General features: G+C 45.8%; 1 protein-coding gene across 4 annotated transcripts in view; it reads left to right on the top strand.

Annotated features, from left to right (window-relative positions):
- LOC109876842 (ubiquitin-conjugating enzyme E2 H) overlaps positions 1-21,621 on the top strand; it is a 33,356-nt gene extending 11,735 nt beyond the window's left edge. For 2 of the 4 annotated variants that reach the window (XM_031815367.1, XM_020469208.2), the window contains exons 2-6: positions 13,052-13,126; positions 13,332-13,371; positions 15,021-15,073; positions 17,107-17,235; positions 17,643-21,621. In XM_031815367.1, coding sequence (XP_031671227.1) covers positions 13,337-13,371; positions 15,021-15,073; positions 17,107-17,235; positions 17,643-17,767 — 342 coding nt within the window. In that variant the 5' untranslated portion in view covers positions 13,052-13,126; positions 13,332-13,336 and the 3' untranslated portion in view covers positions 17,768-21,621. Of the gene's footprint in view, positions 1-10,630; positions 10,708-13,051; positions 13,127-13,331; positions 13,372-15,020; positions 15,074-17,106; positions 17,236-17,642 lie in introns of all 4 variants that reach the window. The other 2 variants (XM_031815365.1, XM_031815366.1) reach the window with 2 other exon arrangements.
- The last annotated feature ends 4,304 nt before the right edge of the window (positions 21,622-25,925 follow it).

The raw sequence follows: 25,925 nt of genomic DNA, 5'->3' as shown, positions 1-25,925 counted from the left end.
TCAAGACCGCCTGTCTTTTTAAATGTATTTTATTTCACCTTATTAACCAGGTAGGCTAGTTGAGAACACCTTTATTTAACCAGGTAGGCTAGTTGAGAACACCTTTATTTAACCAGGTAGGCTAGTTGAGAACACCTTTATTTAACCAGGTAGGCTAGTTGAGAACACCTTTATTTAACCAGGTAGGCCAGTTGAGAACACCTTTATTTAACCAGGTAGGCCAGTTGAGAACACCTTTATTTAACCAGGTAGGCTAGTTGAGAACACCTTTATTTAACCAGGTAGGCCAGTTGAGAACAAGTTCTTATTTGTAACTGCGACCTGGCCAAGATAAAGCAAAGCAGTTCGACACATACAACAACAGAGTTACACATGGAATAAACTAAACACAGTAGAAAAGTCTATATACAGTATGTGCAAATGAGGTAGGATAAGGGAGGTCAGGCAATAAATAGGCCATGGTGGCGAAGTAATTACAATATAGAAATTAAACACTGGAATGGTAGATGTGTAGGAGATGAATGTGCAAGTAGAGATAATGGGGTGCAAAGGAGCAAGATGGATAAAGAAATACAGTATGGGGAGGAGGTCGTTGAATGGGCTATGTACAGGTGCAGTGATCTGTGAGCTGCTCTGACAGCTGGTGCTTAAAGCTAGTGAGGGAGATGTGAGTCTCCAGCTTCAGTGATTTTTTTTTTGCAGTTCATTCCAGTCATTGGCAGCAGAGAACTGGAAGGAAAGGCGGCCAAATGAAGAATTGGCTTTGGGGGTGACCAGTGAGATATACCTGCTGGAGCGTGTGCTACGGCTGTGTGCTGCTATGGTGACCAGTGAGCTGAGATAAGGCGGGGCTTTACCTAGCAGAGACTTGTAGATGACCTGGAGCCAGTGGGTCTCTAAGTGTTGATGACAGTAAAATGGCTAACTTGGTGGCTCCTCAGGAGTTTGGCTATGCTACCACCCTTGAAACCAGTGAAGGCACTAGCTAAATGCTATATACTCCAGAGGCTGTTAGCTCTGTGAGTACAGGCTAATGCTTGGCTAACTCTCCAGCTAACAGCTGCAGTCGTGTCCGTGATTCAATAAGGAGTTAATGAGCAATAAGGGGGGATGAAGTGATAGATGAGAGAGGAGCAGGTCAGTGGAGTTTCCTGGCGGTGTACTATGGGGAGTTTTAGTTTGGTGGCGAGCAGATTTAATCACGCTCGGAGCGGCCCTACTTTTCAATGTGTTGCCGTGGCCTCGGTCGAGGACTGTTGCCATGCTACACTGGCAGCCTGTGTTGTGTTTTGTGTTCCTAGACTCAGTGTAGTGAGGTCACTCACAGTAATCCTGCTTGGCATTGGCACATGGCAACACTTTCTTTCGCTCTCTATAATGCCCTATGTCAGAGAGTGGACCCGTCATGTGAGAAAGGACAGCATTGTTGCTGGCTTATTTTTGTGGAGTTCAGCACTCTGTGTCCAAATATTTGCGGTGCTTTTTTTGAACTTGTGTCTTTCTCTAGTTCTTTCTCAGTCTTCCTCCTCACCCTTAAGGACTACTTTGTTTCCTGCCTTTCATCTGCAAGGCCTTTGATTGCACATGGGGCCCAGAGAGAGAGGGTGTGTGTACGTGCCTGTGTTCAGAAGCACTATTCACCACTGAACGTTGGTGGAAGGTGGCGGTGCACATCTGAGAAGGGCATCGGAGTTCACCCTTTCAAGTAGTCATTTGCTCTATCCTGCCCGGAGTGCAAGATGGGGAAGGGTTTTCTGTTTTGGGTCTTTTCTCTTGGTCCTTTAAGCCAGGCAAACTCAATCAAGCACAAATAATGTAGGTAATCCATGTAGGCAGGTAATCAGGGGGGAAGTAATGAGCTGACCATGGCATGGGTAGTTCGTAAATATTTGTCCCGCCGTACAAGGCCGGTGTAAAAGGGTACAGTGTTCCAAATGGCACCCTATTCCCTACATAGTGCACTACTTTTCACCAGAGCTCTACTGGGGCCCTATTCCCTACATAGTGCACTATTTTTCACCAGAGCCCTATTCCCTACATAGTGTACTACCCTTCACCAGAGCCCTACTGGAGCCCTGGCATTAATGGAGGGAGGTGTATGCTGCCTGCCAGCCCTTGGCCTCTGCTCTCTCAGCACCTTTATGGTTCATCATCCTCATCCTCTACTCACTCACACAGTGACATCACTGTAGCCATCGGCCCTGCAGTGTGCTGTGATGTCATTTGGATTTGTTATGATCACCAGATCTGCTGTGAGGCTAGGTCAGCATTCACCAGGCTGCTCTCTCGCTCTCAAATCTTGGCTCTGCAAGAATTTGGAAGTGGGCCTGATACGCTCCACAGATAGAATGGGACAGCCATCTTTCTTTTGTCTGTTTATGTTGGTGGGAGTTTGATCAGGAGATGGTTTTTGTCTGGTCTGCATTCCTCTTGAAGAGAGCTGACTTCACTTCACCTCAGTGTTCAGCCAATGTCGTGTCAGGTCTCTGAATAACTTCTCCATTACTTTGCTTTCTAAAGTGGGAAAATGTTTGAGTGGTTACACCACATTACAGCACATAGCCATTTATGATAATTATCGTGTTTGTTTTCAGTCTTTTTGCTCTGGGGATATGTTTAGTCCGGGTGGGTCAGAGAGGGACGGTAGTATTGGTCAGAATGGCCTGAGGGGCTTAGGCAAGACGTGATGTCTAGACCAGACCAAACTAGTGTTGGTGAGTGTCCAAACAGAATACATTAAAAAACATGTCTGTTGTCTCACAGGGAAGCCAATTGATTGGGCCCCTGAGGTATTAGATTATGTGTGTGCGTAACGGGATATTGACCTAATGGCCCTCCGCAGATTATGACTGAATCTATACATATCCCAGGTGGGGGGGATGGAGGGGTGCTTAGTGACGAGATGGGAGAAAACAGGAGGGATGAAAGGAAGGAGAGGGTGAGTTCGGGACTGCTTCTCCTGTGTCATCATAATGGCATATGTCAAACTGGAGTTTGTATGGAGTGGAAGTTTGTATGGAATTGTTAGCAAATTGCGGTAGGGCTTGAGAGGCAAGGTAAACCTGCTTATCTCATCTCCCTCTGTTTTAGTAGCTGTCAGGCTGGATAGCCAACTGTCTTATGCTACATCTTCTCACATCGTCCGTCAGTCAGTGTAACAGTTGGAGATTAGGCAGGTTAGTAGCCCAACACCCTCTTAACACCTGAGCTTCCCTCACATCACTGTGTGTGTGGAGTTGACAATGACATGGTTTTATTTTCTGGCCAGGAAGAATGAGTGAATAAACTGCTACACAGCTTCCTGGGCTGTCTCAATAAAAAAAAACTGTGGGATCTGACCGTAAAACTGTCACTCAATCATGACGGATGGTGAGACCCTTGACATGAATCCATCGGTGGCCGGGTTCGTTCACAGGCCCCTGGGTGTGGAGGGAGAGAGTTTCTCTTGCTGTGTGAATGTATTCTTTTTGTTTTTGTGCATGCAGGATTCGTGTGTGTTTTGTGTTCATGTCGTGTGTGTGACAAGATAATAGGACCTCTGCCACGTGTCATTGGGCCAGGCAGGGCTAGTGTTGGCAGGCCGGCTCTGGTCTGTAGGAGATGTAGCTCTATCACCTGTTTAGTGGCCATGCTCAATATGCCCAGTGTCAGTTAGTCTGTGAGGCGACTGCTGGTCACTACTGCTGACTCAACCCCATTAATAACCCTAACCCCCCTTCTCCTCCTCCCTACCCTCCCTCCAACACATCCCTTTCCCATCCTCAAGGGGAACATTTGTCTCCTAGTAAACACACTAGTAATTCCCTATTGGTAGATTCCCCTGATATGAAGGCTGGATAAACATAGAGATAAAGCCAAAGAGTAGGCCCAAGCTTTTTGATAAAACAACCATTTTGATCCCTGGTCTTGAATTGTGTTCAGACAGACTCCTATAGACATGTACAGCACATGAAGGGTTTGTTTTGTCAATAGTGGGTACTCATAAGTAGAGGTCGATCGGTTAATCGGAATGGCCGATTTCAAGTTTTCATAACAACGGGAAATCAATATTTTTGCCTATTATATTTTTTACACCTTTTATTTAACTACCCAAGTCAGTTAAGAACACATTCTTATTTTCAATGACGGCCTAGGAGCGGTGGGTTAACTGCCTTGTTCAGGGGCAGAACGACAGATTTTTACCTTGTCAGCTCGGGGATTCAATCTTGCAACCTTACTGTTAACAAGTCCAACGCTCTAACCACCTGCCTCACGAGGAGCCTGCCTGTTACGCGAATGCAGTAAGAAGCCAAGGTAAGTTGCTAGCTAGCATTAAACTTATAAAAAACAATCGATCATAATCACTAGTTATAACTACACATGCTTGATGATATTACTAGTTTATATAGTGTGTCCTGCGTTGCATAAAATCGATGCAGTGCACATTCGCGAAAAAGGACTATCGTTGCTCCAACGTGTACCTAACCATAAACATCAATGCCTTTCTTAAAATCAATACACAGAAGTATATCTTTAAACCTGCATATTTAGCTAAAAGAAATCCAGGTTAGCAGGCAATATTAACCAGGTGAAATTGTGTCACTTCTCTTGCGTTCATTGCACGCAGAGTCAGGGTGTATGCATCAGTTTGGGCCGCTTGGCTCGTTGCGAACTAATTTGCCAGAATGTTATGTAATTATGACATAACATTGAAGGTTGTGCAATGTAACAGGAATATTTAGACTTATGGATGCCACCCGTTAGATAAAATATGGAACGGTTCCCTATTTCACTGAAAGAATAAACATTTTGTTTTCAAGATAGTTTCCGGATTCGACCATATTAATGACCTAAGGCTCGTATTTGTCTGTTATAATTAAGTCTATGATTTGATAGAGCAGTCTGACTGAGCGGTGGTAGGCAGCAGCAGGCTCGTAAGCATTAATTCAAACAGCACGTTTGCCAGCAGATCTTCGCTGTGCTTCAAGCATTGTGCGATTTATGACTTCAAGCCTATCAACTCCCGAGATTAGGCAGGTGTAACCGATGTGAAATGGCTAGCTAGTGAAATGGCTAGCTAGTTAGCGGGGTGCGCGCTAATAGCGTTTCAAACGTCACTCGCTCTGAGACTTGGAGTAGTTGTTCCCCTTGCTCTACAAGGGCCGCGGCTTTTGTGGAGCGATGGGTAACACTGCTTCGAGGGTGGCTGTTGTCGATGTGTTCCTGGTTCGAGCCCAGGTAGGAGCGAGGAGAGGGACGGAAGCTATACTGTTACACTGGCAATACTAAAGTGCCTATAAGAACGTCCAAAGGTATGTGAAATACAAATCGTATAGAGAGAAAAATCCCTATAATAACTACAACTTAAATCTTCTTACCTGAGAATATTGAAGACTCATGTTAAAAGGAACCACCAGCTTTCATATGTTCTCATGTTCTGAGCAAGGAACTGAAACGTTAGCTTTCTTACATGGCACTTTCACCTTCTTCAACACTTTGTTTTTGTATTATTTAAACCAAATTTAACATGTTTCATTATTTATTTGAGGCTAAATTGATTTTATTGATGTATTATATTAAGTTCAAATAAGTGTTCATTCAGTATTGTTGTAATTGTCATTATTACAAATACAGTTTAAAAATCGGATGATTAATCGGTGTCGGATTTTTTTGGTCCTCCAATAATCGGTATCGGCGTTAAAAATCATAATCGGTCGACCTCTACTCATAAGTGTGTACATTGTATCCTCGTTAAGGGATAAGTACTAGGCTGACATGCTAATCAGACCGCACACGCACCATCACTCGCATGTTGATTTTGTCCACCCACACCAGACGCGATCAGAACACGCAGGTTGAAATATCAAAAACTCTGAATCAACAATATTCATTTGGGGACAGGTCAAAAAGCATTAAACATTTATGGTAATTTAGCTAGCTTGCTGTTGCTAGCTAATTTGTCCTGGGATATCAACATTGGGCTGTTATTTTACCTGAAATGCACAAGGTCCTCTACTCCGACAATTAGGTCACAGTTAAAAGGGTCAACAGAGTCCGTTTCTAGTCATCTCGTTTCCCGTTTCTAGTAAGCTTCTTCTTTGGACTTTATATGTCGGTTGGCAACCAACTTTAAGGTGCATTACCACTACCGACTGGAGTATGAACTTCAGTTCATCTTTCCATCACCCGGCCTCTCGAGTGGTGCAGTGGTCTAAAGCACTGCATCAGTGCTAGCTGTGCCATTAGAGATTCTGGGTTCGAGTCCAGGCACTGTTGCAGCCGGCCGCGACCGGGAGACCCATGGTGCGGCGCACAATTGGCACAGCGTCATCCGGTTTAGGGGAAGGTTTGGCCGGCAGGTATGTCCTTGTCCCATCGCGCACTAGCAACTCCTGTGGCGGGCCGGGTGTAGTGTATGCTGAAACGGTCGCCAGGTGTACGGTGTTTCCTCCTACACACTGGTGCGGCTGGCTTAAGTGGGTAAGTGGGCATTGGGTCAAGAAGCAGTGCAGTGCGGCTTGGTTGTGTTTCGGAGGACGGACGGCTCTCCACCTTCAACTCTCCCTTGTCGTCTGTACGGGAGTTGCAGCGATTGGTTGCCAACCGTTATAACTACCAATTGGATACCACAATATTGGGGAGATAAAAGGATTTAAAAATATATATTTAGATTTTTTTATTCTTTCAATCACCCATATGCTCCTAAAAACCAATGCGAGGACTCGTGGGTATATGCTCCTAAAAAACAACAATGAGGAGGTGGGACTTGCAGTGCATCAAGCATCACAAACGAAACCAAGTTCTAATTTAGCGCCTGGCTACGTAGACGCGCATGAGCAGTGTGGCTGCAATGATTGAGTAACATGTATGTGTAAAAGTATTTTGTGACGCGAGCGGTGTGGTCAGCGTGTTAGCAGTATTGCCTGGCTGGCTGTGGTTTCCTTCATCAAATCAAAATGATGTCTGTGTTGTATTAGACTCTGTCAAAGCCTTTGTTTTGATATTGTGTGATCCAAAATGTCTATCGGTTGCTACCCAACACACTACAATACTTCCTTTCTGAGAGCAACACCTCTTGTGACATGCTCGGGACTCACTCAATCTGCCCTTGCATGTTCTGCAGAGCTTAAAATAACCTTCAGTTTGAGTTAACCCTTTGGGTGTGGGTCAGTACTCCACTAATGGGATCCCAGCCTACTCTGTCAGGATCCACAGCCAGCTGCTGCTGTGTGTCAAAACATGATGGCTCTCTGTTTGAACCACTTTTTTTTTCTTTTTTCTCCCTCTTCCTTTCTTTTTTGCTGCTTTTCTCTTCTCTAGCCCCCCCCCCGCACGCACTTCTCTAGCCCCCCCCCGCCGCACTTCTCTAGCCCCCCCCCGCACGCACTTCTCTAGCCCCCCCCCGCACGCACTTCTCTAGCCCCCCCCCCGCACGCACTTCTCTAGCCCCCCCCCGCACGCACTTCTCTAGCCCCCCCCCCGCACGCACTTCTCTAGCCCCCCCCCCCCGCACGCACTTCTCTAGCCCCCCCCCGCACGCACTTCTCTAGCCCCCCCCCCCGCACGCACTTCTCTAGCCCCCCCCCCGCATGCACTTCTCTAGCCTCCCCCCCCCCCCCGCACGCACTTCTCTAGCCCCCCCCCCCGCACGCACTTCTCGAGCCTCCCCGCACGCACGCACTTCTCTAGCCTCCCCCCCCCCCCCCCCACGCGCGCACTTCTCTAGCCTCCCCCACCCCCCACGCGCGCACTTCTCTAGCCCCCCCCCCCCCCCCCCCCCCCCGCGGGCACTTCTCTAGCCCCCCCCCCCCCCCCCCGCGGGCACTTCTCTAGCCCCCCCCGCACGCACTTCTCTAGCCTCCCCCCCCCACGCGCGCACTTCTCTAGCCTCCCCCCCCCACGCGCGCACTTCTCTAGCCTCCCCCCCCCACGCGCGCACTTCTCTAGCCTCCCCCCCACGCGCGCACTTCTCTAGCCTCCCCCACCCCCCACGCGCGCACTTCTCTAGCCTCCCCCACCCCCCACGCGCGCACTTCTCTAGCCTCCCCCCCGCGCGCGTTCTCTAGCCCCCCCCGCACGCACTTCTCTAGCCTCCCCCCCCCCCCGCGCGCACTTCTCTAGCCTCCCCCCCCCCACGCGCGCACTTCTCTAGCCCCCCCCCACGCGCGCACTTCTCTAGCCCCCCCCCCAGCACGCTCTTCTCTAGCTCTCTTCTCTAGCCCCCTCGCGCTCTGAATGAATGTACTGAGTTGTAACGGGAGATGGGGGATAACATGACCCCATACTGTACTGAGTGGTAATGGGAGATGGGGATAACATGACCCCATACTGTACTGAGTGGTAACGGGAGATGGGGGATAACATGACCCCATACTGTACTGAGTGGTAACGGGAGATGGGGGATAACATGACCCCATACTGTACTGAGTGGTAACGGGAGATGGGGGATAACATGACCCCATACTGTACTGAGTGGTAACGGGAGATGGGGGATAACATGACCCCATACTGTACTGAGTGGTAATGGGAGATGGGGGATAACATGACCCCATACTGTACTGAGTGGTAACGGGAGATGGGGGATAACATGACCCCCATACTGTACTGAGTGGTAACGGGAGATGGGGGATATCATTTTCTTAACCTGTTGTGGTAAGGGGTAGGGGGCACCCTATTCCCTACATATTACACTACTTTTGACCAAGTAGTGCACTATATATGGAATAGGGTGCCATTTGGATTTTTGGAATATAATTTAAATGTGTATGTCACACTCCAGATGATGGAGTCAAGCACATGAGAAACACACACCTAGTCCCAGATCTGTATGTGCCACTCTTGATTTAGCCGCCAGCTCTGACTATTGTTCAACATGTCATGAATGGCAGGACAACGATAGCACCAGGACTGTTGCCTAAAGATGCAGATTATGGACCAGGCTAGAGATTGGCAAATCTCATAATCCCTTTACATAACCGGTTAAAGACAACACCACACAAAGCAACAGAACACCAGTTGTTGGAAGCATTTGATTCTCACTCTCTATTGAAACATGTTGTAGATCTGCAGGGCTTGATTTATGGGGCGGCAGGAAGCCTAGTGGTTAGAGTGTTGGGCCAGTTAGCGAAAGGTTGCTAGATCGAATCCCCGAGCTGATAAGCTAAAAAGCTGTCGTTCTGCCCCTGAACAAGGCAGTTGACCCCCTGTTCCTAGGCCGTCATTGTCAATGAGAATTTGTTCATAACTGACTTGCCTAGTTAAATTTAGGTTTTAAAAAAAAGTGTGTGTGTATATGTGCTGTAAACTGCTCCCAGCCCCCAGATGAGAACAGTAGCAGGCCAGGTTGACAACAGTAGCAGTGTGGTAAAGGCCAGGTTGACAACAGTAGCAGTGTGGTAAAACCAGTTGTCTCTGTATCTTACTGTCTTTTCCTGTCTGTACTGTATCATGTTGACTAGTGAGGGGTGTGTGTGTTTTTGAAAACTGGAGTCTGATCTGGTGGTTGGGCTCCCTTTCCTGGAGAACTAGAGATAACAACAGAAATAAGAGAGGACTATTATCTGTTTGAGTGGATGGGCAACACGTCTGGATCAGCAGAGGTGTGTGGGTGGCACGGCACACGTGTGGATATGAAGGAAACGTAATAATCCAGCTAATTGTTGACGTTGATTTCATAGACCTACTGACAGAACAGAGGGGAGTCGAGGAAAGCCTCAGTGGATTTTATTCCCTTTGATTGGTTATCATTACCTCTTACAAGCTATTCTATTCTCATTGAGCCGGAGAGAGAGAGAGGTCGGATAGACCAGTTAGCTGACAGCGATGCACATGCTTAAATGGGGGGGGTGTTATGGTTTTGGATGGCCAAATAGCTAACTACAATGACAAGCTGCCATGTGGAGAATCGTAGGTGGCTCGTTTCAGCTAGTTCCATCTTGTTCTTGATACCATGTCTTGTATTGAGGTGTTTTGACTGTCACCTCTATGCTAATTTGGCAAAAATTCGCTAGCTAGCAAACCAACTGTAACAAAGTGTTTGAGACAAGTGCTCATTTTGCAAATGTATTTGTTTTCAATAAACAATGGAGGCTTTATTTGTATTTTATTTAACCTTTATTTAACTAGGCAAGTCAGTTATGAACAAATACTTATTTACTGTGTCGGCCTACCTGGGAACAGTGGTTTAACAGTGGTTTAAATAAAATACAGGGGCAGAATGACAGATTTTTACCTTGTCAGCTCAGGGATTCGATCCAGCAACCTTTCGGTTACTGGCCCAACGCTCTAACAACTAGGCTACCTGCCGCCCAAAATAGTTTACATGTTGTCAACAATCTAAGCCAACCAGTCAGTTTTGGTCCATATTTGCGCACGTTGTTGGTTTTGTTGTTAAACGACCAACCCGTTTATAGTGTTCTCTCCTCAACTCTCCTGTGAGGAAGCTTGTGGTGACATTTCACAGAGAAAGCGTTTCCCCATCAGAAGGTGCATTATCATATTAATGAGGTCAAGCATTTCTGTGACCCAAAACAAAGAGAAATTAGAGATTGTATTATTTATTTAGCTGCAGCCACCTCCGCTAGCGTTTCAGGTGGTTTTGTCATTCAAATCCAGTGTGTCCAATATCCATTATCCTTAACCTCCTACACAGCATCGAGAGCAAGCACGAAGTCACAATCCTCAGTGGACTCAATGAATTTGTAGTGAAGTTTTATGGACAACAAGGAAGTAAGTGTATTTTATGTTATGGAAATGTTTCTGTCCTATTTACTTATTAACTGCCTTCTGTTCAAGATTCCATTTTGAAGTCTCGCCCCTAATCAAATAACTAAAGACATTCTCCATTGTTAAAGTGATCTCCTAGTTCATTACAAAATGAATCCCGGACTAAACCACTGAGGTCTGAAAGCGTTTGACAAACGTTGACTTTGAAATGAAAAAAACACTAACTATCACAGGTTTCAAGTGTTTGTTCATATGTCATGAATCACTATGATGTCTGAAGTTTACTCATAAGAATACCACAACAGAAATTGAGTTATGATGGTCCTGTTGGACTGAAGCCCTCAGGTCAGCTGACACAAGAATGTCCGCCTCCTGGTCTGAATGCTGAGTGAAGTTCGAGGGCAGGGTGTGAAATGGATTGGAACGTGGCCTGTACAGAAGGTGTAGGCGGAGATTCTTCTCACCATGTTTTTCACAACGTCTGTACCACCAAGCCCTCCCCTGATTGCACAGCAATAGAGAGGAAGTTTGTGTTATGATGCATACAACCGCATTCTGGGAAATGTCTCTTTGGAGTGTGTACACTAGTGTCTGTTTTCTGTGTGGTGTGTGTGTGTGTGTGTGTGTGCTGTCCCGTTCCAGTTCGGCACGACCCTCTGGTTCTGCACCTGGTATTCTGGTAGTTCTGGACCCACACAAGCCCTCTCTATTGGGACCCAGTCATGGGATGTCTTTATATTATGGAGATTGATCTGGAAGTAAACAGCTCTTCGCTGCCTGTGGCTAAAGTACATTACTGTGTAGAATCAAAGGAAAATCACTGCCAGTGGAATGGAAATCAGTGGTATGGAGCAGACTGTTCATCTGACTGTTGATGTCAGTGGTATGGAGCAGACTGTTCATCTGACTGTTAATGTCAGTGGTATAGAGTAGACTGATGTCAGTGGTATAGAGTAGACTGTTCCTCTGACTGTTGATGTCAGAGGTTTGGAGTAGACTGCTCCTCTGACTGATGTCAGTGGTGTGGAGAAGGCTGCTCCTCTGACTGTTGATGTCAGTGGTCTAGAGAACCACTGTTGATGTCAGTGGTGTGGAGAAGACTGATGTCAGTGCTATAGAGAAGACTGCTCCTCTGACTGATGTCAGTGGTGTGGAGAAGGCTGCTCCTCTGACTGTTGATGTCAGTGATATGGAGAAGACTGCTCCTCTGACTGTGGATGTCAGTGGTCTAGAGAACCACTGTGGATGTCAGTGGTCTAGAGAACCACTGTGGATGTCAGTGGTCTAGAGAACCACTGTGGATGTCAGTGGTCTAGAGAACCACTGTGGATGTCAGTGGTCTAGAGAACCACTGTGGATGTCAGTGGTCTAGAGAACCACTGGATGTCAGTGGTCTAGAGAACCACTGTGGATGTCAGTGGTCTAGAGAACCACTGTGGATGTCAGTGGTCTAGAGAACCACTGTGGATGTCAGTGGTCTAGAGAACCACTGTGGATGTCAGTGGTCTGGAGAAGGCTGCTCCTCTAACCATTGTGAAGGGCTACAGCCTTGCAGTGTCAAGTCCATAGGGTTTCTGTGGTTAAGTCTCTCTGCTGTAATCCCTGTACTCATATTAAGTATCTCCCTCAATGTCATTAGTACATAAGCCTGCCAGACCTGGGTTGAATTACTATTTCAGATCTCAATTACTTTCACATGCATTCAAAGTATTCATATCTTACATTTGGGTAAGACAAGTTGTTGAATATTTTAATGTACTTGGAAAGTAGTTGATATACTCAAATACTCAAAAACACTCCCATGTATTTGAAAATGCTAGCATTTTCAAATATATATAAATATATATAAAAAATATTTTTTACAAATAACCATTCAAATACTCAAAAGTACTTGTTTTGGGCTATGCATTTGAAAATACTCAGTATTTTATTTTTAAATACCAGATACTGTGAACCCAGTACTGAATCCTACATGATGTCTATGCATATGTGTGGGGAAAAAGGCACCGCACATTGCATTCTATGTTCCTAATGTGGTTTATTGGTGAAAATGTTGGTCACCAATCAACCACATGGCAGCATGGGTCTAGATTGCGACCTGCAGAGTCTCATAGGTCTAGATTGCGACCTGCAGGGTCTCATAGGTCTAGATTGCAACCTGCAGGGTCTCATAGGTCTAGATTGCGTCCTGCAGGGTCTCATAGGTCTAGATTGCGACCCGCAGGGTCTCTAATTCTACCATTTACTGTTTTGATGTCCATTGGCTGCTCAAAGACAGTGGATGTGCATGTGATCTTTTCTTGTAGCATGTCTTATCTCCCTTCTCTCTCTGTCTCCTCCCATCCAGCAGCGTACGAGGGGGGCGTATGGAAGGTGCGAGTAGATCTACCGGACAAATACCCTTTCAAATCCCCATCAATAGGTAGGGGGATGGCATAGAGCCAGTGGGGGTTCATTTCTCAGTTGACACACACACAAAAAATATATAGATATGTATTGTTATTGTCACAAACACGGGATAGGTGCAGTTTTACAGGGTCAGTCGTTGTAGTACGGCTCCCTGTTACTAGAAGTAACCCGTAACATCTGTAGTTGACTTGCGTATTGTTTTTCTCTTCCGTTTGCAGGATTCATGAATAAAATCTTCCATCCCAACATCGATGAAGCGTAAGTTGATCACGACTTCTGATTTGAAAGGAACACTGAAATAGTAGAGGGTGCCCTCTCATGAGACTCATCACCTTAACCTTGTCTTGTTGCTGGAACCAATGGCAGGAGAGGAGCTTTTCTAATCACATCTATCTGAACCTCTCTGGGATATGTGGGACGGTAGCGTCCCACCTGGCCAACATCCAGTGACAATGAAGAGCGACAAATTCAAATAAATTACTATACAAATTAAACTGATGAAATCACACATTCAATATTCCAAATTAAAGCTACACTTGTTGTGAATCCAGCCAACGTGTCAGATTTTTAAAATGCTTTACCGCGAAAGCAAACTATGCTATTATCTGAGGATAGCACCCCAGTAAACAAAGAGAAAAGCATATTTCAACCCTGCAGGTGCGACACAAACGCAGAAATACAAATATAATTAATGCCTTACCTTTGACGAGCTTCTTCTGTTGGCACTCCAATATGTCCCATAAACATCACAAATGGTCCTTTTATTCGATTAATTCCTTCAATATATATCCAAAATGTTAATTTATTTGGCGCGTTTGATCCAGAAAAACACCGGTTCCAACTTGCGCAACGTGACTACAAAATATCTCAAAAGTTACCTGTAAGTATTGTCCAAACATTTCAAACTACTTTTGTAATACAACTTAAGGTATATTTTTACGTAAATAATCGATCAAATTGAAGACTGGATGATCTGTGTTCAATACTGGAGGAAAACAAAGTGGAGTGTGCTTTCAGGTCACGCGCCTCTAACAAAGAGTACACTTCCCTCGAGCCTCATTCTGAACAGTGTTACTTCTTCATTTCTCAAAGGAAAAACCTCAACCAATTTCCAAAGACTGTTGACATCCAGTGGAAGTGATAGGAACTGCAGGAAAGTCAATTTAGAAATCTGTATTCCCAATGAAAACCATTGAAAAGAGTGACCTCAAAAAAAAGAAAAGAATCTGAACGGTTTGTCCTCTGGGTTTTGCCTGCCAAATAAGTTATGTTATACACACAGACATGATTCAAACAGTTTTAGGAACTTCAATGTTTTCTATCCAAATCGACTAATAATATGCATATCTTAGCTTCTGGGCCTGAGTAGCAGGCCGTTTACATTGGACACGCTTTTCATCCGGATGTGAAAATACTGCCCCCTGTCCCAAAGAAGTTAAACTACCAGCCCTGACCTTAACCCTGGCCCTAACCTTTTAACCCTAACCCGTAAATAAGAATGAATAGCTAATGAGCTTCCGCAAGCATCTAGTGATGACCCCACCTGCATACCCATCTCTAAGGTCTTGTAACGTAATCAAATTCAATTTCATTGAATTTCCATTGAAGGTCATCAATAGTTTGTTTGGCTCGTCTCCCAGATCAAATGGTGAGAGGGGGCACTGGAGGATCTAAAGCACAGAACAACAGGCTGATCCTTTACATTAACTGACCATAATAATCTGGCGTGAATACAAATCATCAAAACACTCAGGATGATAACACTGCCTCAAGCATTTCAGTGGCTCATTTTTAAGGAATGTAATTCCCCTCATCCACCAACCTCACTTTGGGGTGCTCCTCGTGTTGTGTAGAGAGGAAGTGTCTGAGAGCCTCCTCCTTAACCCCTTCTCTTCTCTCATCTCCAGGTCAGGAACAGTGTGTTTAGATGTCATCAACCAGACGTGGACAGCCCTTTACGGTGAGTGGGGTGGCTCAGAGCTTGGATGTTTTGGAGGTGTGTGTAGGTGAATTTGTGTTTTTGTCTATGCGTATGTGAGACACGGATACATGGGCCACGGCTCCCCTGTCCAGTGTGAAAGAAAACACAAACACGACCGCAGGCGTCACTGGAGAAACATGTGTAAAAAGTGGTGGGTGTGGCTTCATGTAGGAGGCAGCACGGTCAGTTCTCCTGTAATCCTCTTACTGGTGGGTGTGGCTTCATGTAGGAGGCAGCACGGTCAGTTCTCCTGTAATCCTCTTACTGGTGGGTGTGGCTTCATGTAGGAGGCAGCGCGGTCAGTTCTCCTGTAATCCTCTTACTGGTGGGTGTGGCTTCATGTAGGAGGCAGCGCGGTCAGTTCTCCTGTAATCCTCTTACTGGTGGGTGTGGCTTCATGTAGGAGGCAGCGCGGTCAGTTCTCCTGTAATCCTCTTACTGGTGGGTGTGGCTTCATGTAGGAGGCAGCGCGGTCAGTTCTCCTGTAATCCTCTTACTGGTGGGTGTGGCTTCATGTAGGAGGCAGCGCGGTCAGTTCTCCTGTAATCCTCTTACTGGTGGGTGTGGCTTCATGTAGGAGGCAGCGCGGTCAGTTCTCCTGTAATCCTCTTACTGGTGGGTGTGGCTTCATGTAGGAGGCAGCGCGGTCAGTTCTCCTGTAATCCTCTTACTGGTGGGTGTGGCTTCATGTAGGAGGCAGCGCGGTCAGTTCTCCTGTAATCCTCTTACTGGTGCTAGAAGGCTAACAAGGTAATAGCCTGAGCCAGCAAAGTCAGAAAACAGACAGCCTAGCTGCTTCTCCTGACACTAATAATGAACAACTCTTCAGCTGAGAGAACAAAACCGCACTGGTTGTCTCGGTCTCCCCCCTTCATATGGATTTCTTATCAGAAGATTACTGAATTATTGAAGTTCTGAAGCCTCCTGGTTCATTCCACACAGGGTTCGTTCTGTGTGTTTTGGACTGCGGCTTTGTTGTTCGAGATGAGTCACTAAAGTTGATTAGCTAATATGTTTGATTTGGCTATTGTGGACTTCCAGCAGTGTAATGGACTTTGAGAGCTCTAACAAATGACATTTCCATAACTGTAGTGGAGGGCTTGGGATAAAAACAAGACAATCAGTGAAGCATTGTCTACTCTAGGCCTAGGTCCTGATTGTGGGTAGGGAGCATACACTGGGTTACAATCAGTCTACAGTTTTACCCAGTAATGTATTTTCTCCTCATATTTGTACTTAACCAATAGTGACACCCAGTCAATGTATATAAACCCTGGATTGCTGATGCTGTGTATTGACCATCGAGAGGTTTTGAAGCCACCGGTCGGCCATATTGGCACTCCCCAGTAGGAGCAGTCCTCCATAAGAATGACTGGAATTCTACAGTATTTCAATTAAATGTTTCAAGGACAAGATGACATGTATTTAAGGATTTTGTTGTTGTCGTGGGGACAATAATATTAATAAACTTAAAATATATACTTTAAGGGAAAAAAATATTTTTTATTATGTTTAGCTCACATAATATAATTAAAAGTCTGTAATAGAGTAAACGTGGTAAAAACAAATGTAGACATTAATACATGCAGTTCCAAGATGGAGGTGTGGTGGCTTCAAAACAGCACCCCCTAGGGGTCATCTAGTGTGTATATAAAACATTGCACCCAGTAGACATCTGCAGCATTGCCCATTTTCCGTTGAGTGCTAATTTTCTTGCAGAGACAAAGCAAGGCCTGCAACCGGATGTCTAGTGGAAGGTCCTTCCTCCGGCAGGATTTGTATTTTATTTTTACATAGAGGCCCTTTTACATAGAGGCCCAATCCTAAAATGATTGGATAGGTGTAAGCAAGGGTTCTATTACATAACTATCACCTATCCAGTTATGTCAGAAAGGATGTTTGTTTTAAGAATGCTTTAATTGTAAAAGAGTCATATGTATGTTCATCGTGCCCTGTTTTATCGATAACATTCTGTTCTGTCTCTCTCTGCCTCTCTCAGTCCACTCCCACAGATCTCACCAATATCTTTGAGTCGTTCCTGCCTCAGCTGCTGGCTTACCCCAACCCCATCGACCCGCTGAACGGAGACGCGGCCGCCATGTACCTCCACCGACCAGAGGAGTACAAACAGAAAATCAAAGGTACGCTTCTCTCCCTACGCCTTGCTTTCTCAGTGTTGTCCGTCTCAAGGGAATTCAGAGGTGCAGATGTTAATTTCAAACGTTGCGCAATGGGTCCATGTAGAATCAGGAGGCTCAGTAATGAAATGAATACTGGTCAATAATATACTTTGACGTACAGCAGCTACATTTTTGTTTTGTTTGTGCATTTAGTTTTATTACTATTGATCATGTGAAGTAGATGCCCCTGCCTTAAGCCATAGTCTACCCTTTGTTCAGATTTGATATAGTAAAGTGTGTGTGTGTCTTGTCTATCACTCCTGGCTGTTGCTTTGTTCCCTGTTTTAAAGCGCCTGTCTGCTCCCTGGCTCGGAGCTCTTAGCCAACGAGGTTGAGTCTTACTGACCCTGCTGCCTTGCACTCCACAGAGTACATCCAGAAATATGCAACAGAGGAGGCTCTCAAGGAGCAGGAGGAGGGCCAGGGCGACTCCTCATCGGAAAGCTCCATGTCGGATTTCTCTGAAGACGAAGCCCAGGATATGGAGTTGTAGTGATGGGAGACAACTCCCCTTTAAAACCACAGACTGTATGATTTCCTAACCATGAGAAAGCAGACATCATATTCATATAAGTTGATTTTTTAATTTTATTATTATTATTATTATTATTATTATTATTGCTAAAACAAGGATTTTTGTGGATATCAAGCCTCGGCGTATATCACACACCACCTGCTTTGTGTTTTTGCCATGTCCCAGTCGCGTTCTCCTCCTTCAATCCCTGTAAAGGTGTGTTGGACTTAGCAGTCCCCACATTCCACCGGTAGTTGGAATGTCCCCTTTGACCCGGTGACCTTTGGCCTTACCCTTACTGCACCAACGACCGGACAAAATGGAGACTAGCTCTATGGGCTGGGCTGAATAGGAGGTGGGAGGTGGGCACCGGGGGATTTCCCTTCTCTTTATCTCATGAATGTGTTGAAGAAGAGGAGCTAGAGAGTTAGGTCATATTCATGGTCATGGCAATTATGGTCCATGTCTTCAGCCGAATTCGTACCTGTCTGGATTTGATTTGAATTGGATCCGTCACCCTGCCGGCGTTGGCTGTCGACTTGTCCTGCTAGACAGATGATTGGGGATTTTAAAGTAATATGAAAGAGGGGAATTGCAGCTTTAATATCTATTTTCTTTCACCAATGTTGTTTTTCTGGTGTTCATTTGTGCTTTTCATTTGGCTGGGGTTAGGAGCTGCCTATGGTGTGTGTGCAGCACCTAGCTTGTACAGTGATACTTCACCTTTCTCATTAGAGCCTTATGAACCCAGCCAGCGCGTCAGTCAAAGCGCTGACATCGCTCTGAGCCTGTCCGAGCTGGTGTGGCTGTCGGACTACCTGTACCCCTTTAGAAAAGTACATCACTTCCTGGAACGCCATAGGTATTATGTATCCACTGAAGTTTGTTAGGGGTGAATACTGCCCAGGATGAGGGGTTGAACGCTGGTGTGTTGGAAAGTGAGGTAGAAGTGGTCGACCTTACCTCACCGGCTACAGCACAGACACCCAACAAATTCTCCTCTGCTCTGTTTTTGTAAAAGAAAAAAAAAGTTAAAGGAACGTAGAAAAAAAATCAAGAAGCATTTTTGTATTAAAAAAAAGAAAAGCACAAGGTTTTATTTCCTACAAACTCCTCCCTCCTAGATGATTTGGACCCTGTTTATTTTGGTGGCAAAGACAGGATTTTTTTTGGGGGGGGGGGCATCATTCTGTACAGTTTGGGCATGATCCAGAAGTGATGTTGTGTTGGTCTGTATTGCGCTAGGCTAGTATAGGGCTCAACTAAAGTAGTACTGCTTGTGTGGCTACTGTCTGAAGTATTGAGTTGCGTTGTGTACAAGGCTTAGTGATTTACCTGGGTTACCCTTCACTCTTAGATGGGGGAAAATGCAGGTGGGGATATCTGCAGGTCTTTTTTTGGCTAACATTGTTGAAATTACCAACTTTGCCTATTGCTCGCGCTAAAACTATGATATGTGTTTTTGACTTGATGTAGCGATAGTCAGTTTACTGGGCGGGGTCTTCAACTAAAGACATGTATGGGTCTGATAACTAAAACAACAAGAGCTGATTTTAAGTTTGAAGGTAATGTCCATTGTAGGGTTTACATCAGATATAACATGGATCTATACCTGCTGGTCCCCTTCAGAGATGTACAGATCAACGTGAGAGTGATTCCAGACAATGGCAATGAATTGACTGGTGGAGAAACTAGACTGAATGTATGATAGTCTGTGCAAAACAAAAGCATTGGGCCCGATGAAAGTATCAGACAATGTGCAGTGTGATCAAGGCCACATTGGGATAGAACTTGGATGGGAGATGATGTTTTTATCAGCCAATGTGCAGTGTGATCAAGGCCACATTGGGATAGAGCTTGGATGGGAGACGATGTTTTTATCAGCCAATGTGCAGTGTGATCAACACTGATTAATTTCAGTGTTCCCTAAAAGCTTGACTGTTCAAGGCTCCTAGATAAAGATGGTCGAATATGGATTGGGTTCCAATCCATTGCCTGGTGTAAGACAGGAAAGTGGGTTTGGGGTTCCCATGTTTCCTCACAGGCCAAATGGAGCCTGCAAAAACTGAATGATGTCACAAGGATACGCAGCAGAGTACCTTGCAATTTGGCTTCTGCCGTTTCCTGAGCTGCCTATATTTATTCACTCTATATTGAAACCTTCGCTTTTCTTTCTCGTTTTTAATCCAATCATTTACAGGCACCGCTGTTAAAACAAAGGTGTATGTACTTATGCTTCAGCCACATTGTGTCACGCTGAAGAGAATTACAACTTGCATTTTCTTTCTATTTTAAGTATTCAGTTTGGATTTAATGATGTAGTTTTTTTTCTTCACATTTATGCAGTATTGTACTAAAGTGAAAAAGAAAGACAAGTAAATCCCATCAGAATAAGTGGAGAAAGGCAATGGAGGCCATTTTGTGTTTTGGACACTTGCATAGGGGAGAAAATGTGATATTTCGGTATTTTTAAAGAGTGTTGTCCTTGTTTATAACTGTTGTTTTATTTTCAAGCAGAAGTGTCGATGTTCCCACAAACAGGGTGATCCAAAGACGACATGTACTCAGCTGTGGTCTGTTGCTATGGGAAACATTTTTGTTTTCTTTCACTCTTTTTTATTTTTATTCCCCCCAAACTAATTCAGTGATGAGGACTATTTATAACCTCTGTTTTTCTGTTTGTTTTTAATTCCCAAGTCGAGGACTCAATGACACTTACAATCCAAAAATCTCCAATAAACATGAGTGTGCTTCCGTTGCAACTTTGATTCAACATTATTTTTGAAAAGATTGTGAAAAAGTTTTACTGCTTCATTAGATTTTTAGCCCCTCGCTCTCTTAAATACATTAGACCATAGGTGTACCAATGTGAGATCTAATTCCCCCCAACACACTATCAGCACTGACCCAATGTGAGATCTAATTCCCCCCCAACACACTATAAACACTGTCCAAGTCAATCTGTTCCAAGTAATATCGAGGTGGGAGGGGGCCAAACCACATAGTGGTACATAGCCCCACACACACACCCAACCACACTTTGTGCGTAGTGAAGTCATTACTGAGGGACTCAGCTGGTGGCTTCTGTCCAGACTATTACATTAGAGGGGAAAGTAGAGGCCTGGCTTCCATCTGATCAACCATCGGCGCCCCCCCCTAGTCCTGTTTCGTGGCGTCACCCCTGACCCCTGTGTTGACTGTACTGTACCTCTCCCATGCACTTGTCTTGCATGCATCTGGTGTGGAGGGGCTCGATTCATCATGTGCACCTCACGTTCTGTCTTTGTGCTTCTCCAGAGTGGAATGCACCACACCCAGACACAGTCCTATTGCTTTCACTACAGGGGACATTGGACACACGGCATGGAAAATTGCTTAACAAAAAAAACATTATAGGAACTGTATTTGGTACCTGTCTACTACTTGAAAGTCCAGGGTGTTTTTTAATTTTTTATCTGTCCTTGGTCTTATGTGAATTTCAGTCCTCTTCCTCCCTCATCCCCTCTTCTACATTTTCTCCTCTCCGTTTACTCTGCATTGTGAAGTGGGCATGCTTGTCACAAGACAGACGCTCTCTGTCAGAGGAGGCTGCTGGGAGGAGCTTAAGGAGGATGGGCTCATTGTAATGGCTGGAAGGGAATCAATGGAACGGTATCAAACATATGGAAACCACAACTCCGTTCCATTTATACCATTCCAGCCATTACAATTAGCCCAACCTCCTATATCTCCTCCCGGCAGCCTCCACTGCTCTCTATCTACAGGATTATAACCTCAAATAGTTGTGTATAAATACTCTGTAAGTTCTTTTTTTTAATAAAACATTAACTGTGTATAAACTGTCAGTGTGTTTCAGTTTGGGGATTTTGCCCATCTAGCCCAGTATTTATAACACTCCCAGCCAGAGTAGATGTTTTTGTGTACAGTAGTAGTTTCCCCCCTCATCGTGTAGTGAACTGTATATGTATGCACATGAACCCTATCTACAACATTTGGTTTTGGCTTAAAGTTCAATTTAGATAATTATTAGTCCCTTTATGAACGGTTGAGTTGATCTGCCTCGACTCAAAGTAGAGTTTTTAGATAACTGTAATGAACCAGAGTTAGAACCCTGCCTTACACCTTTAATGGTTGTCTTACTTTTTATTACCGCTAGATGGCAGCCTTTCACTACAGTTCACTCTCCCACAGCAGCGTACTTGTGTCAAACTCTCCGAACAATGTGGACAACTGTTCCAACTTCCACATGAACAGCCAGGGTGCAGCGAATCCTGAGATTCAGGCTAGTATGCCAGGCCTAGGTGGCTGAAACCTGTTAATGACTGCAACCAAAAATCTTTGTATTTCACAAGTTGATAGTTGAATAAATGAGCAGAAAGCTTGAGCCACACATTATCATTATTAAATATGTACCAGCTTGGAGTGTAGATAACCAGACTGCTATTGGTGGACCTTCGAAGATGGATATGAAAGAACTGGATCAGTGTAAGCAACATGGCAGAAACTCTTATGAGGGCTAGGGAGTTTCAGCCTTCTAATGCTTTCAGAAACCAGATCCTTTCAGAACGATCAAGCAACCATCGCATAGTGTCTCTGCTAGGGCCTAACAAAGAGTTCATACTGGGCATGGGAGTTGGGTGAACCTTGATATACCAGTACTGAGCCAAGCTGTACTGTGGCGAACTGGTTACACAGCCACCATTGTGAAAATAACTATCTGAGCAACCACACTACGGTAGGCACGTTACTGTGAAGGGATGGGTAGTTTGTAGCTGCCATGATGCCACTTGATCCCCAAAGCGTCTGCAGTTCCACATTATCCCAGTTGATGGCGGTGCTCCACTCATTTGCTTTCCTTATCACTGCTGTACCTAAACTCTACGTTATAAGGCATTATTAATCTCCTCCACCCAAAAATATAAACTCACATAGATTACAGATTTCTATCTCTGTCTGCTTTCATGAGAACACTGGAATCCTGAGGAGCAGAATTAAAATGTCATATGTCGTTTCCTTCTCACTGTTAAGTTGTTTTAGGGAGGATGGAGCCCCTAGAACTCACAGGGACCTGAAGGTAGATCTCCCTACCTTTCTCTCTGTGCCTCCTTCACTCCGTCCCTCTCTCTCAATTCAATTGAAGGGCTTTATTGGCATGGGAAATGTATGTCTACATTGCCAAAGCAAGTGAAACAGATAAACAAAAGTGAAATAAACAATAACAAATGAACAGTAAACATTACACTTAAAGGTCCATATGTCTATATACAGTGTTGTAATGATGTGCAAGTAGTTAAAGTACAAAAGGGAAAACAGGGAAACTACTCTCTCACTAGCTTGCTGTTTTACTCACTGACTCTCTATACCTCACTGTTTCACTCCCCCTATCTCTCTCTACCTCACTGTTTCACTCCCTCCCTCTCTCTCTCTACCTCACTGTTTCACTCCCTCCCTCTCTCTCTATATCTCACTGTTTCACTCCCTCCCTCTCTCTCTCTACCTCACTGTTTCACTCCCTCCCTCACTCTCTCTACCTCACTGTTTCACTCCCTCCCTCACTCTCTTTACCTCACTGTTTCACTCCCTCACTCTCTCCCCCTATTTTTCTCTATTCTCTCTTGTTGCCTCCCTCTCTAAAACCTCTAATTCTCTGACCCCCTGCCATTGTTCTCCCTCTGTGAACATGCCCCCTGTTTTAGCCCACAAGCACCAGCCTGTCCTAGCCCACAAGCCCCAGCCTGTCCTAGCCCATAAGACCCAGCCTGTCTTAGCCCACATGACCCAGCCTGTCTTAGCCCACAAGACCCAGCCTGTCTTAGCCCACAAGCCCCAGCCTGTCCTAGCCCACAAGGCCCAGCCTGTCCTAGCCCACAAGCCCCAGCCTGTCTTAGCCCACAAGCCCCAGCCTGTCCTAGCCCACAAGCACCAGCCTGTCCTAGCCCACAAGCACCAGCCTGTCCTAGCCCACAAGCACCAGCCTGTCCTAGCCCACAAGCACCAGCCTGTCCTAGCCCACAAGCTCCAGCCTGTCCTAGCCCACAAGCTCCAGCCTGTCCTAGCCCACAAGCTCCAGCCTGTCCTAGCCCACAAGCTCCAGCCTGTCTTAGCCCACAAGCCCCAGCCTGTCCTAGCCCACAAGCTCCAGCCTGTCCTAGCCCACAAGGCCCAGCCTGTCCTAGCCCACAAGCTCCAGCCTGTCCTAGCCCACAAGCACCAGCCTGTCCTAGCCCACAAGCCCCAGCCTGTCCTAGCCCACAAGCACCAGCCTGTCCTAGCCCACAAGGCCCAGCCTGTCCTAGCCCACAAGCAACAGCCTGTCCAGGGCTCTCCCCTAAAGGGACAAGCCCCAGCCTGTCCAGGGCTCTCCCCTAAAGGGACAAGCCCCAGTCTGTCCATGGCTCTCCCCTAAAGGGACAAGCCCCAGTCTGTCCAGGGCTCTCCCCTAAAGGGACAAGCCCCAGCCTGTCCAGGGCTCTCCCCTAAAGGGACAAGCCCCAGTCTGTCCAGGGCTCTCCCCTAAAGGGACAAGCCCCAGCCTGTCCAGGGCTCTCCCCTAAAGGGACAAGCCCCAGTCTGTCCAGGGCTCTCCCCTAAAGGGACAAGCCCCAGCCTGTCCAGGGCTCTCCCCTAAAGGGACAAGCCCCAGCCTGTCCAGGGCTCTCCCCTAAAGGGACAAGCCCCAGCCTGTCCAGGGCTCTCCCCTAAAGGGACAAGCCCCAGCCTGTCCATGGCTCTCCCCTAAAGGGACATGGACACTGGGAGGAATGTCAGTGATGAACATGCGTTACTGCCAATAGGCCCCAACACAGACAGGAGTTGTACAGGACAACTACTGTTATACTGTCGGCATCAGTTGCCGGTTGATTTAATTGTTGCAAACAGGGAGCCATGAACCTAATATTGTTGAGGAGGAACTTTTTAAACAGACAAATGAGCCTCTGGTCGTCGCTCAGAGTCACAGCCCACACAGAGAGGAAGAACACCAGCCTCCACACCACTCCCCCACCCTCCTACCTTCTCCCTGTAGCCGTGGAGGATGGGCGGAGGAAGAGGCTTCCTTCCACAGGCCTGACCTCCAAGAGTCCAGAAACCCGAGCTCCTCAATGAAATATTTAGAGCTGCTGCTTTATCCGCAGTGCGTTGGTCAAAAGGGCTGCGCCACCCGGGCCTGGCTGCATGACGTAATGCACAACCTCATACTGACCTTCTGATAGGACGAGGCAGAGCCCTGTTGGTCAGGTGACCCGTGGGGCTGTGCCTCTGGCGCTATTATAAACCATCTCAATTCCCCCAGGCTCCACAGCGGACTGCTATTGGTTCGACTGCTGTAGGCTAGTTGGTGAATGATGCCCTCGTGACCTGTGGACCCATTAGCTGAATACTGAGAGTAAAGATACTCACTGGCAAGGACTGCAGGACAGCGGCCTTCCTTTGTCAATACATGGGTTTTACCCAAGAGCTACTGACAGTCCTCAATGTGTATGTTTTGAGCTACACAGTCATCAGTGTGTATCTTTTGAGTTACTGACAGTTATCAGTGTGTATCTTCTGACCTACACAGTTATCAGTGTGTATATTCTGACCTACACAGTTATCAGTGTGTATGTTCTGACCTACACAGTTATCAGTGTGTATCTTCTGACCTACACAGTTATCAGTGTGTATCTTCTGACCTACACAGTTATCAGTGTGTATCTTCTGACCTACACAGTTATCAGTGTGTATCTTTTGACCTACACAGTTATCAGTGTGTATCTTTTTAGCTACTGACAGTCCTCAGTGACTGCTGCCATCTCTAACAGGTTTCTCTTGTGAAATAGATCTGATGTCAGTGAGACTAAACTGTATATTTAAATGTTAAATCAAATATAAACTCTGTAACTATGGTATAATGTTGTTACAGAATGTCATTACGTAACACACTGTGTCAATCTAAAAACATCCAAACTGAATGAAACCTGCAGAAACATTTTGAGATTTGGAGAAATGTAATTCTGTAAACAACGTGCACAATGCACACATCTCCTGCTGCACTGCTTGGGGGAGGGGCTCTCTGTGAGCTTAATGCAGGATGCTGGTACAAGGGTGTGGAGTCAGAATCCTGCTGTCCCAGAATGCCGCAGTGGGATTGAGGTATGGT

The sequence above is a fragment of the Oncorhynchus kisutch genome, unplaced genomic scaffold, assembly GCF_002021735.2.
Source record: "Oncorhynchus kisutch isolate 150728-3 unplaced genomic scaffold, Okis_V2 Okis09a-Okis19a_hom, whole genome shotgun sequence".
Lineage (NCBI taxonomy): Eukaryota > Metazoa > Chordata > Actinopteri > Salmoniformes > Salmonidae > Oncorhynchus > Oncorhynchus kisutch.
The sequence above is the reverse complement of the archived record's forward strand: the minus strand, read 5'-3'. Positions and strand labels throughout refer to the sequence as shown.